General features: G+C 39.5%; 1 protein-coding gene across 7 annotated transcripts in view; it reads right to left on the reverse strand.

Moving 5' to 3' along the window:
• Positions 1–25: 25 nt before the first annotated feature.
• LOC135112026 (methyltransferase-like protein 25B) overlaps positions 26–15818 on the reverse strand; it is a 36005-nt gene continuing 20212 nt past the window's right edge. The window contains exons 1-12 of one of the 7 annotated variants that reach the window (XM_064025881.1): positions 10954–11050; positions 10624–10678; positions 6759–6883; positions 6317–6429; positions 5857–6194; positions 5357–5591; positions 4581–4716; positions 2996–3168; positions 2521–2662; positions 1510–1619; positions 594–693; positions 26–375 (exon numbers count right to left, since the gene is read on the reverse strand). In XM_064025881.1, the coding sequence (XP_063881951.1) occupies positions 187–375; positions 594–693; positions 1510–1619; positions 2521–2662; positions 2996–3168; positions 4581–4716; positions 5357–5591; positions 5857–6194; positions 6317–6429; positions 6759–6878 (1656 nt within the window). In that variant the 5' untranslated portion in view covers positions 6879–6883; positions 10624–10678; positions 10954–11050 and the 3' untranslated portion in view covers positions 26–186. Of the gene's footprint in view, positions 376–593; positions 694–1509; positions 1620–2520; positions 2663–2995; positions 3169–4580; positions 4717–5356; positions 5592–5856; positions 6195–6316; positions 6430–6758; positions 6884–7435; positions 7595–10623; positions 10787–10953; positions 11051–15818 lie in introns of those variants that run through there. The other 6 variants (XM_064025886.1, XM_064025884.1, XM_064025882.1 and 3 more) reach the window with 6 other exon arrangements.

Here is a 15818-nt window from a genome sequence, read left to right on the forward strand (position 1 = left end):
GTGATGCTCATATTTAAACAATAACTTAACTGTCATAATTTATTAGTTGGTTTAACACTGACAAGAACATGATTTCTTGGTGACAGCTGTGGATCGAAGGCAGGAAAGAGAATGCCCTCTAACCCTGAAAGTAAAATTTGCGTTGGTGAATAAGACAGGCCATGGAATCACTTTGCAATGTCCATTTCAGTTATTGCATTTCCCCCAATCAATTATGAATGCAGTGACTGTGGCCATCCCATGCTTGGCTGCAGGAGACACCCTACACACACACACACACACACCATTATCATGCAGGAACAGCAGGCGATCCAGCAGCACCACAGCCTCCACCACCGGCGCCAGCAGCAGCCGCAGCGAGTAGTACACCACCACCTACAAGTGACACCCTTCCTTGACAACGGAACCTTCATGAGCTCAAATTCTTCAAAAATTAAGTTTGATAATGGATTAGCATCAATGAGCTTTACTTTTAATTTATAATCTGAATGTATATTACTGTGTATGTATGTGTAAGGCAGTTTATCTATCAAGTCAACCACTAAAATTAGATGTTCAAATTGTGCAATGGTGTAAGAGGAATATTTTTCAACCTGCTGCCATCTGGTGAGGTTATGCAAGGTCTCTTCACTTGTCAGATCCGCCTCGGGCAGCACCACATCCTGAAGCCGAGACACTGCCTGCTTGGCGTAGCTGCAAGACAGGGAGTAAATACATCAAATTGGTCATCACTACATTCTCAAGGTCTGAATATTACACGACTGTCATCATATCACACATTTCATGGCCTAATACTTTAATGTTGACAAAAATGTAACAACTGAAGGTCTAGTGATATAGGTAAGAAAAATGTCCCCTTGTACAGCCTTTAGTTTAACAAGAATGAAAAGATGTGACAATAATGTGAATGAGCCAACAAAGAAAGAAATAGTGAATCATGGTAAGTGTGTGTGTGTGTGTGTGTGTGTGTGTGTGTGTGTGGTTGGAGGTGAAAAGTGAAGTATCCAGGGAATTGATGAAAATAGGCAGCCCAAAGTGTTTACAAATGAAAATGTGAGGTCTGATATAGAAAATGAGCTGAAAAGTGAAACATCCAGAGAAGTAATGAAAACAGACAGCTCAAAAAAAGTGTTTATAAGTGAAAATGACTAATCCAGAAGAAAAAAATGACGTAAAGTGAAGTATATGGAAAAATTAAAGCAGAAAGGTCAATAAAGTGTTTTAGAAGTGAAAATAAGAGATCCAGTACAAAAATAAGATGCTTTTTGGCAAGGGAGAGGATGGAGGAGTATAAAAAAAGCAAGAGCCATGCTTATGAACAGAGTCACATACCAAAGGAAGACAGACAAAGGAATATAAAAAGTACCATGCAAAATAAGACAAAGGATCATTTTTACTGAAATCAAGAGAACTGAGATGTGACAAAGTGTGTTCAGGAGCTATTTTTCCATGATAGTCTTGTGTGAATCTAGGAAAATGAAAATTGTAGCTTAGTTGTTTAATTCTCACGTGGAAAAGTCCATGTGGTGGGCGTTGTTGACAGAGCGGAGGCCAGCGTGGTAGTGATGCGGCCAGTGCTTCACCAGTATCTCCTCCAGACAGGCGCGGTAACAGTGAACCTGCCAGTGGTGATTTGATGTGAACCTCTGCAGTATATTTATGAACCACTGTCGACCTCGATGTCTGATATCTCTCTTGTTCTCACCACAGCCATATTTTCTCTCTCTCTCTCTCTCTCTCACCACAGACCCACAGTATGTTTATGAACCATGGTGATCACCACATCCTCTCAGATATAATTCTCTCTCTCTCTCTCTCTCTCTCTCTCTCTCTCTCTCTCTCTCTCTCATACACACACACAATGAAATTCCCTGAAAAATGTAGATAAAGTTCTGACACATTTCATTGAATAGAGCAAGTTGCAAAATCCTTTCAGTTCATATTGTATGGCATTCTAAATGTATCATTTTACTTGATTTCACAAGTGATTTTTACCACATCAATTCCACTTTTCTGTAAAAATATCTGAAACTAACTATTCATGAGGCAGTGCCAGAGAATTGTAAGTATTATTTAGAAAACTCAGAGAATTGTAAGTATTATTTAGAAGAAAACTAAGACTACTGATTAAACATTGTTACCTGTCCCTAAAATGTTGTCATCACATTTCCATACCTTTGGCTCACATTACTAACGGTATTATCAGATTACTGGTTGTAAGATTCAGAGATTCAGTAATAAGTATTGATATCACAGAACTTCAAAAAATATGTATAAATAAAGAAAATAAAGTGAAAATTTGTAGGCAAATAAAGCCAACAACTATATATTAAATCTGAAAAGTAGGTGAGCATTTTTGGCTTAAATTTTTGTCATTACAGTAAGATTTACATCATATAAAATCATATAAAAATTATTCATAAAAAAAAATTGACCACTATAATCATTCAAGGAGGCAATCCTTAAAAAAATCAATGAAAATCTGCACTGCCCACACCACAGCACTGAACCACACCTCACCTTCAGGTTGTCGGCGCCAAGAGAGAGACGGTCAGTGTACATTTCCACTGCATGGCAGGCCACCTCCCGTGACTCATAGCTCAGGGCGTGGCCAGGGAGACGCCTCACAAAGTTACTCATGGGAAAGCCAGGATTCTCCTCACTGAAAAGATCCAGGAATAAGAAAGACTAGATATGTATGAGTGCTGCTACTCAAGATACTTATCCTTCAATTTAGGATGATTTGTTTATTTATTAATTTTTTTACCATTCTTCAGGGACTGGTACTCTAAATGAGCCTTTATTTGTGAACTCTTTGTTGCCCTTGGCCAGTATCTCTCTTACATAAAAATAAATGAAACATAACCATTTCTGACATGCTATCCCTGCAATTCTCTCTCTCTCTCTCTCTCTCTCTCTCTCTCTCTCTCTCTCTCTCTCTCTCTCTCTCTCTCTCTCTCTCTCTCTCTCTCTCTCTCAAGCACCCATCTGTTACCTGGCAGTGGTCAGCTTCATGTAGCAGCACCCCACAGACACCATAGCCTGGCACGCTGGCATGCTGGTAAAAATTCTGAGCAGGGTTGGTGCCAGGTCCCCACATGTGTGCAAGCCCAGGAGGCCACACACCTCCCCTCTTGACTGAAGATCTGGCCAGACCCCTGTGATAACCTGCCATGAGAATCTTGTCACACTCATCATTGCCAACATACCTAAATATGTAATGCTGTAATGCACACCTGAGAAAATATGATAAAAGAAGAACATCACCAACAGGATTCATTAATATCTATCTACACACCATGTTGACATCCCCTCTGAAGCTAATACTCATTCTCACAATCACAACAATAAACATTTCTTAAGGCTAAATTGCATACAAGTAACATCTGTCTATGCACTTGGCTTGGATGCTACATAAATGCAGGGCACCCAAACCACAACCACAGACATTACACATCCCTGCCTCCATCCTCCTACAGCAAAACTCTCTCTAAGCTCCCCCCTCCACCCTCACACATGCACCTACATCCCTATAAAAAGCTGTAATTTCTTCCAATAACTGCCCTCTTACACCATAAATCTTAAGAACATCCACCCTATCTGACACTTTCCCTAAATACATGAATATTATATACAACTTTTCATCTTCCTGTAAGTACTTTGTTGTCATCCAATTACAAAACTCTGATCCACACAACCTTCCCCCTTCCTGAATTTTAACTTCCTCACTGATTTCCACGTCAATTGCTTCCATCAATTTTTCAGTCAAGATTCTCGCAATGACTTTTCCTGGAACTATAAGTTATCACCTGTAACTATTACTCAATTCTACACCCTTTACCTTTATATAATGGCACAATAACTGCCTTCCTCTACCATTCTTGTTTGTTTTTAATGATGAGCAAGGAATATGAAGGTAGTATTCTCTGTACTGGGCTGTAGAATGCATAATCAATTCATCGTCTTAACACGGGGGGGAACATCAACAGCAGCAGCTAAAGAATATAAGAAGAATGCAGAACATGACAAGCTATACACAGCTATACACTACTTTGATGCACAACAGTTGCCTCCAAATTGTAGAAGAAATTATTACTTTGTGACCCATGGCTTCTTGGGGCTTCCACATCCACTGAGAGCAATGATGTGTTAAGGTGTGTGTTGAAGGATGGAGGGGTGAGGGATAAAAGTTAATATACTGCTTGAGATCCAAATATAAAATAGAAACAACTGTACAGAAATGTTATTTTGAATGATCTATATGTTATCCCTTCTATGGTAAACTCTGTAGCTCCCTGCCTGCTTCTGTATTTCCATCTTCCTATGACTTTAATTCTTTCAAGAGGGAGATTTCAAGACATTGTTTAATCTTTGATGACGGCTTTCGACTCTGTTTGGAGACTGGCACTTCATTAGGCCTGTTTTTTTATTTCCTTACAGTTTTGTTGCCCTTGGCTAGTGCCCCTCTTACATAATAATAATAATAATAATAATAATAATAATAATAATAATAATAATAATAATAATAATAATAACAACAATAAAAAAAACTCTTACTTGATGAAAGCAGAAAGTCAAACCTTGGTGAAGGTGTGTGGGTCCATGCTGGGCTGGAGGTGGCAGACAGCGTGCCGGGGTCCAGGGGGCAGCGGCGGCAGACTGGTGTTCTTCCTGGTCATCTTCTCAACAGCCTTCTCCAGCTGATGGTCAAACTTGCTGTTAAAAGGTTTGCTTTTAAGTTATAAAGGAACAGAATGAATGTGTTTTTTTGATCAGTAACAATGTATGTATTCACCTGTCAATGTACCAAGCTGACACTCTCAAGAAGACCCTCCCCCTCTCTGTGCGGTGTCTCATCACAGCAACACACTTACTAAAGGAGAGAATCCTCAGTTCCCTCATTCCACTTCCTTTCTTTTTCTTTTGTGGCATACACAGAGACACATACTATATGCTCTGAATTTAAGGGTGCATATGTAAATTAACTAGCTAGGCCACCTGCAACACAAGTAGAACAGATCACCTATACATGTTATTAGTTTCCTTACATGCATCGACTTTACTGTTGTTACATGATCTCAGTACTGGGCAAGATCAGCAATGTGAATACAGAAAGGTCCTATTTCTAAACAAACCTTGCTGGAGCCATGAACAAAAACAATCAAATAAACTTAAAATATGGAGGTCTGATATCAAATAAATTCTTTGTTACTCTCTTGATCTTTACCTCCACTGTCTAATTTGTTCCTAAAACAACAAATATGCAATACCTACATAATAAGTAGTTGCACCTCAAGTAAACACTAACACTCCTCTTGTGCCTTATCACAAACAATCTTTCCAATGCACTTCTTACCGAGCTCCATCAATGAATTTATCCTCTGCCTCAAGACAAACGACTCTCACATCATGTCCATAGGCCAGGAGTCTTGAGAGGTGGCCCTGCCCCGAGCCAACGTCCACCATGACTCCATCACAGACACAGCGAGCCACCTGGGCCGCCACAATGGCCAGGCGAGCCACCTCATGCTGTTTCTTTGGCTTCAGGTGGCGGCGGAACACGTGCTGCAGTAACTTGTGTTGTCCTGCAGCTGTAGCCAACAAAAGTACAGTTCATGGATGCATAGGAGTGAAACTGTGAGCATTCTTGGTAAAAAAGCTAAGGTGTGCAAACCAATCACAGGATTGTGTCATGATTCCAAACCCACAGGACGAACATTTCCTCATAAACCTAACTTGAATAATCTGGTAAGTAATTTTCATCTCTACACAAAAATGTCGTCTTTTCTTATTTTACGACTACTTCTTTTGTTGGTTTATCTTATCCACTACCATAATAATGAGCCAATATATTACCTGCACTCAATTCAGAATCAGAATCTCCCCATGAAACTGACACTTGTTGTACTGGAGAGATAAAATCTGCATCACTTTTATCTACATCCTTGTGTGCTGCCTTAATGTGTCCCTCACACTGAACAGTGCCAGTGTCGCATTCAATTTCTGATTTATTTTCTACATTACGTGATATCTCATGATACTCTGGTTTATTAAGTTTAATGCTGCCTGTCTGGACCTGCTGACTGAGGTAGTGCAGGAGGGGGTTCACAGAGGACACAGCCTTCCGGGGCAGGCTGAGGGCATGCGATGCAGTGCGGAAGGCCAGGAGTGACAGGGGCCAAGCACTCTCCTGTCTGAAACATGAAAGATTTTTACATGAATATGATATAAAATGTACTACTGAAGTACTTGCAAACATCTCTTGTTGAAGGAAGAAAGTATGATACACAGCTTTGTTATGATCACCACAACTTACTTAATACTTGCACCATTCTGCAGGAATGAGGCAAGGTCACCAGGACTGAACTTGTCAAGAACAGCTGTCCACTTTGGGTTCAGTCGAGACCACAAATCTTCAGTGAAGAAATCCTGGGTAAAAAAAATTTACACTTAACTTTCATGTGAACCAGCAGTCAATGACTTAAACAGATTGCAGCCAATCTCTTCTTAGAGACACTCACGAGATATGTAAGTCTACATGGAGATTGCAATGTATGTATAGACTTGTTTTGGTATTAGTAATCATAACAATAAATAGAAGATAGATATTTTCTTGATTATTTTCATCTTACAGGGAGAGAGACAACCAGTAGCTGAACTCCTAATAGGGCACTCAATGTATTATATGACACATTACTTAGCAGGCCATAACAAACCCCACTATGACAACAAGTACAAAACTGATAACCTTGACTCACCAACACATATGAATCCAAAATGTTTCTGTTGAGATCCAGGAGCTGAACAGCCTGGCTGGTGTAGTTCCTCCAGCCCTGCACACTTGCAGCTGACAGGTGGACATACTGGTGGCTCTGCATGGCTGCTGCAAGGAGCAATGAGTTTATACATGTTTTACTGCCCTTTACCAACCAACAAGAATGTAATTTTCTTCTATTTACTATATACAGTAAACCACTTATAGCATATTATATACTACAAAATTTCTCAATGAAAGAAAAAAGTTAATATTCACTTTCACTGATTAAGTGAACCGAGTTAAATTTATCATTTTGAAATAAACTGACCACTATAACTGCTATGGGAAGTGTGAGGACTGTGAGGCATATGCAGATAATCAGTTCATCTAGATAAGGCATAAGGCCAATATAACGAGTTACGAACAATGGAAGGCTACGACATAGGCACTAGAGGTGAGGAATTAACAAGTCTTTTATTTCCCCGCCATGCAATACTAGAAAAGCAAGGCAACACTACACCTGCACACCATTGTATTTACCCCGAATCTCTAATAACTGCCCTGGATGATGTTGGTGTCAGCTTACTGGTGGACGGAAAACAGACGGATTACAAAAGAACACGAAGCTGTGAAGTACCAGTAGATTGTTTAAGTTAAGCTTGTTTCTTTGATAATTACCTTGGATGATACTTATTACACCACGAGAACATTGATAGTAGGAAATGGGTGGTTATGTGGTGGAGCTGCCTTCACATTAATCGGGATAATGACACTTTTCTCCCCACCAGCGAAGCGTCACCAGCTGTTTTGTGTACATGTGGTTTTGTATGTTCGGCCCCTGTGTTTTCGGCTGTACTGAAATTATTTCTTTATCTTTCCTTCTTTATAATGATTTCAGTGCACACAGAAAATTAAGGAAAATGAGATCAAATATATAGGTGTTTTAGAGATCTGAATAAATTTTCTGCTGAACAAGAAATATATCCCGCCTAAAAATAATGTTTATTTGTGATTCTTAGATAGATCTTCTTCGTAAAAGTTTTAATGCAAGCATAGAATTATGGAAAATATCTTAAAATACATCAGTTGTTTTAAGGGTAACAGGCCACTATGTACCATTGGCTGCTGTGTACCACTGGCTGCTATGTACCATCCATGGCTGCTATGTACCTGGCTGCTATGAACCATCAGTTATGTACCATTATTATCATAAACAAAATACAGATAAATTAACAACTTATGGAAGAGAGAGAGAGAGAGAGAGAGAGAGAGAGAGAGAGAGAGAGAGAGAGAGAGAGAGAGAGAGAGAGAGAGAGAGAGAGAGAGAGAGAGAGAGAGAGAGAGAGAGAGAATCTATGATAGCCTACAAGAAATTAACTAAGCACCAAACAATGGACAACTTAGCAACTCCAATGGACCTACTCATTATTTGCTTTGAAACTCCAGTGGACTTTTTATTTTCTTTGAAACTCCATTGGACCTGCACCCTCAGTTATCCTTCTGGTATTGCACACAAAGCACCCCTAAATACAACAAAACTCACCCAAACCACACTCAAAACACCCCTAAATATAACAAAACTCATCCAATCACACCTAAGACATGCTTAACATCCAAACACACTCAAAATACCCCACAACACCCAAATGTACCCACAAAACTCACCCAGAAACACACAAAACACATATTATTCATCAAAAACATGCTCGAAACACCCCACATCACCTCAAAATATCCATAAAACTCACTCAAACATACCTATATCATGCTGAAACCATCCAAGACACTCAAAACACCCTGATATACCCACAAAACTCATCCAACACACTCAAAACACCCTGATATACCCACAAAACTCATCCAACACAACCGAAATACACTAAAAACATCCAAAACACACCCAAAACACCCCACAACACCCTAGAATATCAATAAAACTCACCCAAAACACACTCACACATCAAAAATACACTCAAAACACCTCAAACTACCCACAAAACTCACCCAAATACTCAAAACAGGCAAAACACACCCAAAACATCCCAAAACTCATTCAAACACACCAAAAACATCCCACAACAGGATACCCCAAACCACACTAAGACGCACCCAGAACACCCCACACAGACTCAAATAAAAGACCCGACACACCTCCAAACTCACCCGAAACACTTGAAACACCCTAAATAAACTCATAACAAACTCACAACACCTCAATATGCCCCCAAACACACCCAAAACACTCCACAATATACTCAAAACACTTTACAAGACTAAATACACGTAAAATACACCTAAAAACATCCTAAGCCACACCTTAAACACCCTAAATTCACACAAAACACAGATATAATAGCAGATATACATCCTAAACACACTTAAACATTCACAAAACACTCCACAACACTCCTAAATATATCCAAAACACACTTAAAACACCCAAAACACATGAAATATTACAGAGAAAATGCAGGGCAGGAAGGAAAACTAAGCTAAACATGGTCTTCTTGGTATTTACCTGTTATGCCCCCTCCTCCTTCTCCTTACTACTTCCTCCTCCTTCTCCATTTATTTATTTTTCTCCTTCTACTACTATTACCTACATACCTGAACTTGGAAACACCTGGAAAAACACTGGAAATTACGGTAAATACTGACGAGGAGACACTGTATCCGAGCGAGTCCCAGGGCCATTGATGACGTCACAGGCGGGGGCTGCCGGCGCCCTGCTGGCTGACGTACGTAACGTATTTCATTTCAAAATTGACCCCTAGAAAAAACGAAGCTAGGCTCGAATGCCTTATATATTCTGACTTGACAATTACTTTAACTAATATTCACAATATCAAAACATCACCAGCCTGAGCAGTTGTAAAGAAATATTAATATGAAATATGTAAAAAGTATTGAATCTTTGACACCATTAAAATCATTGAAAAGTCCACCCATTTCATTTTACACCAATGAAAAAACACTTTAAAAAATCTGAACTGTTTTTCTAAACAACGCAAAGTTAGTTACAAGCTAAGATATTCAAATAAAAAATCAAAAAAATGACAAAATCACCACTTTTAACGGCATCAAAAGCTATTTTAGATTCCACACACTTAGCTCATCAGAAACGCAAAACACTTTAAATATCATAAACGATTTTTTGAAGCAATAAAAACTTCATTACAGCCTCAAATAAAAGAGCCAAAAAACCGGGTTGGGTAAATTTCACCGTAAAAACAGTCCTATATTTATGAAAAAAAAAAAAACAGCAGCAAATTCACCATATTTATTTAACTGCGGCAAGAAACGCACTTCAAAAGCAACGAAATATTTTTATAAATCATAAAAACTTACTATAGAAGCCAAATAAAGTCATTCAGAAAAATTCAAAAAAATATTGGAACCCAACAAGTTGGCTCAGGCAGCAGTCCATCATGGCGGCCCTCGGCGGAGATCTTAGTGGGGTAGCCTGCGGCCATGTTGCCTTAATTATTCGTTCAGGAGACCAAAAGTAGGCAATGGTGGATTTATCTGACCAGCAAATATGAAGGCCAGACATGTGGTTCCATCTTATGACATGTTTGGCTTACAGTAAATGAGAGACGAAGCAAATAATGGCTGAAAACACTGATGTCATGCCTCTACCTTAGCAGACGGCTTGTTTACAAATCAACGAATCTTTCATTATTTGCCTAAATCTCCAAGTTTCCAGACTCAGATGTGAACAAACTCTAAAAATAAGTCAACAACCTTAAAACATAACTAAAAAAGACGAATAATAAAACCTAAATAAACGAGACACTACAGGGAGGAGGAGGATGTAGTGAAGGCAGGAAGGCTGACTGAGGTGAGGCTGGCACCGCTGGACTCACCTTACGTATTTGTGCCTCTCTGGTGCTGCTTGGCGGTGCTCGGTACAGGGAAAAGCTGCCGGGAATACGGAAACACTGGTCAATAGAGCGTGTGGGGCAAGACTGACCAGTGTTGACCAAAACAATGTAGCCAGCCAGCCAGCCACCCGCTCTCCCTCCCCAGCGCCACGTATCACTGCTCCAACCACACTCACTATTACACACACTAACACTCACTAAAGGTGACATGTTATCAAATAATATGTCATATAATATCCTCACTTCCTCACTTCCCTTTCCCCACTCCACATCCACTAAGACTACGTGATTATGAAGTAAAATTTCACTCACTGCTGCACCGTATCACCGCAGCAAACACGAACGAGCGCAGGATAGGCTCAACTAAAATGCTTCTCTCTCTCTCTCTCTCTCTCCCTCCTCACGACTGTTTCTCAAAGCCAAAATGATAATTACCAGGGTTTTCAAAAGTGTTTCTCCTGTTAATAATATAAAAATGTTGTAGATATGTCACTAGAACTGTAAAAAACACCCTTAAAAAACTGTATTACCTTAATGACAGCCTTTTAAAAGCAAGTTTCTCCTGTTAGTAATGTAGAAACTATGTTAATCTGTCACTAGAACCGTAAAAACACCCTTGAAAACCCGTATAACTATTGAGAGAGAGAGAGAGAGAGAGAGAGAGAGAGAGAGAGAGAGAGAGAAAAAAACCGATGCATTTTTTTAGCTTGTGTGCTGAACTCATGGATCATGCTGAGGACTAAGCCTGTATTAAATCAGTATATGCTGAATTCTATTGATTGTATTAGTTGACAATACAGTTTTATTTATTTATTTTTTTCATTTTTTTCGTGTTTTATATTTGAATGTAGTTTTATTACTTTTTTCTTACAATATTAATTTTTATCTCCCTACTTGGTAGCTGGTATGTAGCAGCCTTGTTTGGTACATATAAGCCAAAGCAGTGGTTCATAGGAGCCGGTACATAACAGCCGACGGTACATAGCAGCTAGCATTCGTTTTAAGATCTGAACAAATTTTCTGGTGAATCAGAAACTATCCAGAAATTACTTCTTTGTATTTGTGATTCTTATATTAATAACGTGGCAGATTTAGTAGTATTTTACTTTTTAATCATAGTGGCTCAACCCTTTTCCTGCCGTGGTCATCTATCGTTAAATCTATCCATAAATCCATCTATGGATATCCATAAACTGCCTCTTATTGCTTCCAGTACGCTTTCCATTACCTCCAGTATCCCTCTCAGCATGCACTCCATTGCTTCCATTATTCCTGCTTGCTATTAGAGTGTTCATGCTGCAGTGTCTTTTAGTATTAACGATTGTTTGGGTGTTAACGAGAGTTGAGAGATGGGGGGTAGGGGCAGGGGAGGGCGAGTGGAAGACCTAACAGTAGTGATCCAAAATTAACATGAGAGTTTATAGCAAGGAACGTATAAGAATAATGTAGAATCCTTGGTTTATAGTCATTTCCCGACCTCTAAAGAAGAAGAAGAAGAAGAAACAGGTGAGAACAGGTGTGCTCGTTGTTCTTCCAGCAGGTGTAGTTACTATCCCTCCTACAATGCACAGTTTGCAGTTGACTAACAAAGATAACGTCAGTAGTGAATAATGAATGGTTAACTTACCGTGTACGTATGTATGTTTGTGTAGAGCAGTGACATTTCCTTAATCACCTGTGCCTGCTTTGCCAGACCACCTGTGACCCTTGCGTCTTGGGCCTAGCACTTCCACACTGGTTAATGCTTATGACCTCATCCCTCACGATCATGTTTATTTATTTATTTATTTATTTATTTATCTATTTATTTTTCATCAAGTTAGTGTAAATCGTCTGGGTAAATTTGTGATGCAGCGCAAAACAAAGCCACCACACGTGTTGTACATTGAGTATTTCATCACCATACGAGTATGTGCATAATTTAGATGATCCGTGAGTAGCCGCTATTGGTAAGATGAACCCATGTCTGTTTCAAACTATTTTTTTAAAGTTTTGACAAGGTTATATCAATTAAATGAGTTTCTCGTGCCATGTTGAAGGTTCAGTAATTATATGGAAGTAAATGTAAACAGTCATTCTCTCAGATAATTGCATCGATACATGTGGCATTAGTGGCATTGTAAAATCACTTCCTCATCAATGAATACTTAATTTTCCTGTGAATAGGCCCATGATTAGTGTTGTGATCTCTTGCGCATGGAGTCCCAGACAAAGAAAGCCAATGTTGGTGCCCCGTATTTAAGTCCATTAACTAACAGGATGATAAAACGAACTGGATTTCTATCCTGCGCTACTATAACTAGCAATAACAATAATGATGAAAAAATTAATTAGTACGGTGATAAAACGAACTGGATTTCTACCCTGCGCTACTGTAACAGCAATAACAATAATGATGGAAAAATTAACTAGTAGGGAGATAAAACGAACTGGATTTCTACCCTGCGCTACTGTAACAAGTGCAATAACAATAATAATAAAAGAATAGAAATATAAAGATTGCACATGCGCTCACTCTCATTCCTCGATTAGAGTGGGAAGCGTGGGCTGACTTAGAACACGTCCTTTATGAGGCTATGAAGTATCGAGGTGGCGGATACATGGAACAAGTGTGTATCAGCGTGGATAGGGTGGAGGCGGCGGTTACTGGCCTGCTCATGCACAATAGGTAGGGAGCTCGCTGGCGCAGACTGAGTGGCTGGACAGTGCAGAATGTAGTGTAGTAAAGATAACGGCAACAACCTCCAGACAATGGGCATAAGATTCTGGACATGTGTGATTCATTTGGCTTTTGCACAGGTAGCAAGGGGAGGGGGATCTTTGCAAATATGTGATTGTCTGACTGGTGCACATGCGCGGTCGAAGTAAACAAACAAACAGGCATACCAACCTCCCGTCAGTGACTCCTCCTTCACGTGTTCTGCCACCAGTCACTGCAAACCAGTGCCACAAGTTTTCTTTTGTGATCTAAGAGGAGTCAAGTAACACACTGCTGGTTTTCACTATGGGAGTCCGAGAGTGTGGTTAGTCCTGGTTTTCTTTTAGTTTGACACAGTGGATGGTCTGGCGTAGTTGAGGTTTTCTCAAGCTTATGACAATATTTTTTTTCTATGTATGAGGGACACCGGCCAAGGGCAACAAAAATCTCATAAAAAGAGAGAGAAAAAAAAAAACTGAGATGCTTCCTCGAATAGGGTCCGAAGCGGTAGTCAAAAATTGAAGGATAAGTGTCTTGAAGCCTCCATCTTGACTATGTAGTCTTGATTTTCTCAAGTTTACGACACGAAGGTCTGGGAGTGTTGATAGCCCTGGTTGTCTTAAGTTAAACACACAATAGATCAGACGGCTTAGTTAGTCCTGCGCATGTGTATAACCTTAATTAAACCGAATGTGATTGCCTGTTAGAAGCTATGAGGCTGTAGGATGTTGGACAAGGCTTAAAAATATCCTTTGTCATGTTATTAACCTAATTATGTGAGATATGTTTCTTTAATTAATGAGTAAGGTTCTTTGCTCCTCTTCTTTCGTTACAGGTTTGTTTGTGATCAGTGTTAAGTGTATTGCCAGGGAGGAGGAAGAGGAGGAGGATGAAGAAAGGATCAGGAAGTAAGTAGATAATGTGTGTTATTATATTGTACTGTGTGTGTGTGTGTGTGTGTGTGTGTGTGTGTGTGTGTGCCTCTTTTTCATTCCTATTTGTATGTGTCTATGATAATTCCAAGATAATGTTCAAGGCCCATGTATTATCTACAGGTAAGGCAAAGTGAATACACACCCAGACAATTGTTGGTGTTTTATGCAGTGTGGTGTGTTTGGGCAAATGTGCGTATATAGTTGTATGTATGTATATATTTTTTTACCTTGTTTTCCGTACTTTTATTTACATGTTTGGTGAATTCATACGTTAGTTGTCTGTTTATTGACCTCTTATGTACTTTATTGTGTGTTGGTAAGCTTATTATAATTAACTGCAGATAATTTACAAAGCTAAACTACATATTCTGGGTTAATTTTTGAAAGGACAACGTTACTCTCACAAGGAATCAATATCATTATCACAAACAATAAGAAATAGAGTTAGTACGTACTGTTGGCTAATACAGAGGCGTGCGATATCTTTCCCTTGTGTTTGATTGCAGCGGCTTCGTTGAAAAAGTTTAATCAATGTAATCAGTCACTGTTTGTCTCTTAAAATACTGCAGTAACTTGATCAGTGTCTAGAATTTGATGTTTATTGTTTGAGAGGTTTTTAATTCGTGTACAGTGACGTCATACAACAGCTTGCGTGTCATTAAAAAGTTAAACGTTATTTAAAAAAAAAAAAAACGTGACATGAAAAAGCTGGTCATAAAAAAAAAAGAAAAGAAAAAAAAAAAAAGAAAATGACGATACACAAGAGCTTGATGTCCGGTGTCACACAACATCTTTGACATCACATTACACCCTGATATTACAGAATAGTTAGACGCTCCGTGGAAAAAAAAAAAAAAGTATGCTCATCCCATTTAGTGACACCAGAGGATACAAACCACCCTTCCAAAACACTTAAGCACTTGACCTTAGCTGAAAATGATCTTTGGCCAGTGGAAGCCTCATATTTTTCCTCTTTCCCACCGTTACTGATACAATTCTGGCAGCTCCGTGAAGTGACGGCAGCGCGTAAACAGAATCCTTTTTAAAATTTCCCGCTGTGGGTGAAAATTATCCTGGAAGCCTCGTATTTTCCTCCTCTTTCATATCTTTCCTCCTTTTCACCCCCTTTACGAATATCTCCTCCTTCCCTTTTATCTTTCCTCTTCTTCACCCTCTCGTATCTTTCCTCCTCTCCTCCGTGTCTTTCTTCCTCTCCCTCGTATCTTTTCTCCTTCTCTCCCTCTTGTATCTTTCCTCCTCCTCTCCCCTCTATCTCTCCTCCTCCTCCTCGTATCTTTCCTCCTCCTCTCCTCATCTGTCTTTCCTTCTCTCCACCTTTATTTTTCTCTCCTCTCCACCTCTATCTTTCCACCTCTCCCCCTCCCTCTTGATAACTTGCTCCCTCCTTCCGGGGCGCCATCTACTTCAACAACAACAACACGCCCGGATTAAAGTTAGAAGTTCTCGTTATGTCAAAACTTAAGTCGGGGGGCAATGCGTTTTTTATTTTAACTTTTTTTCCACGGCCGACTGCGATTCCTTCC

The sequence above is a fragment of the Scylla paramamosain genome, chromosome 23, assembly GCF_035594125.1.
Source record: "Scylla paramamosain isolate STU-SP2022 chromosome 23, ASM3559412v1, whole genome shotgun sequence".
NCBI classification, from domain to species: Eukaryota; Metazoa; Arthropoda; class Malacostraca; order Decapoda; family Portunidae; genus Scylla; species Scylla paramamosain.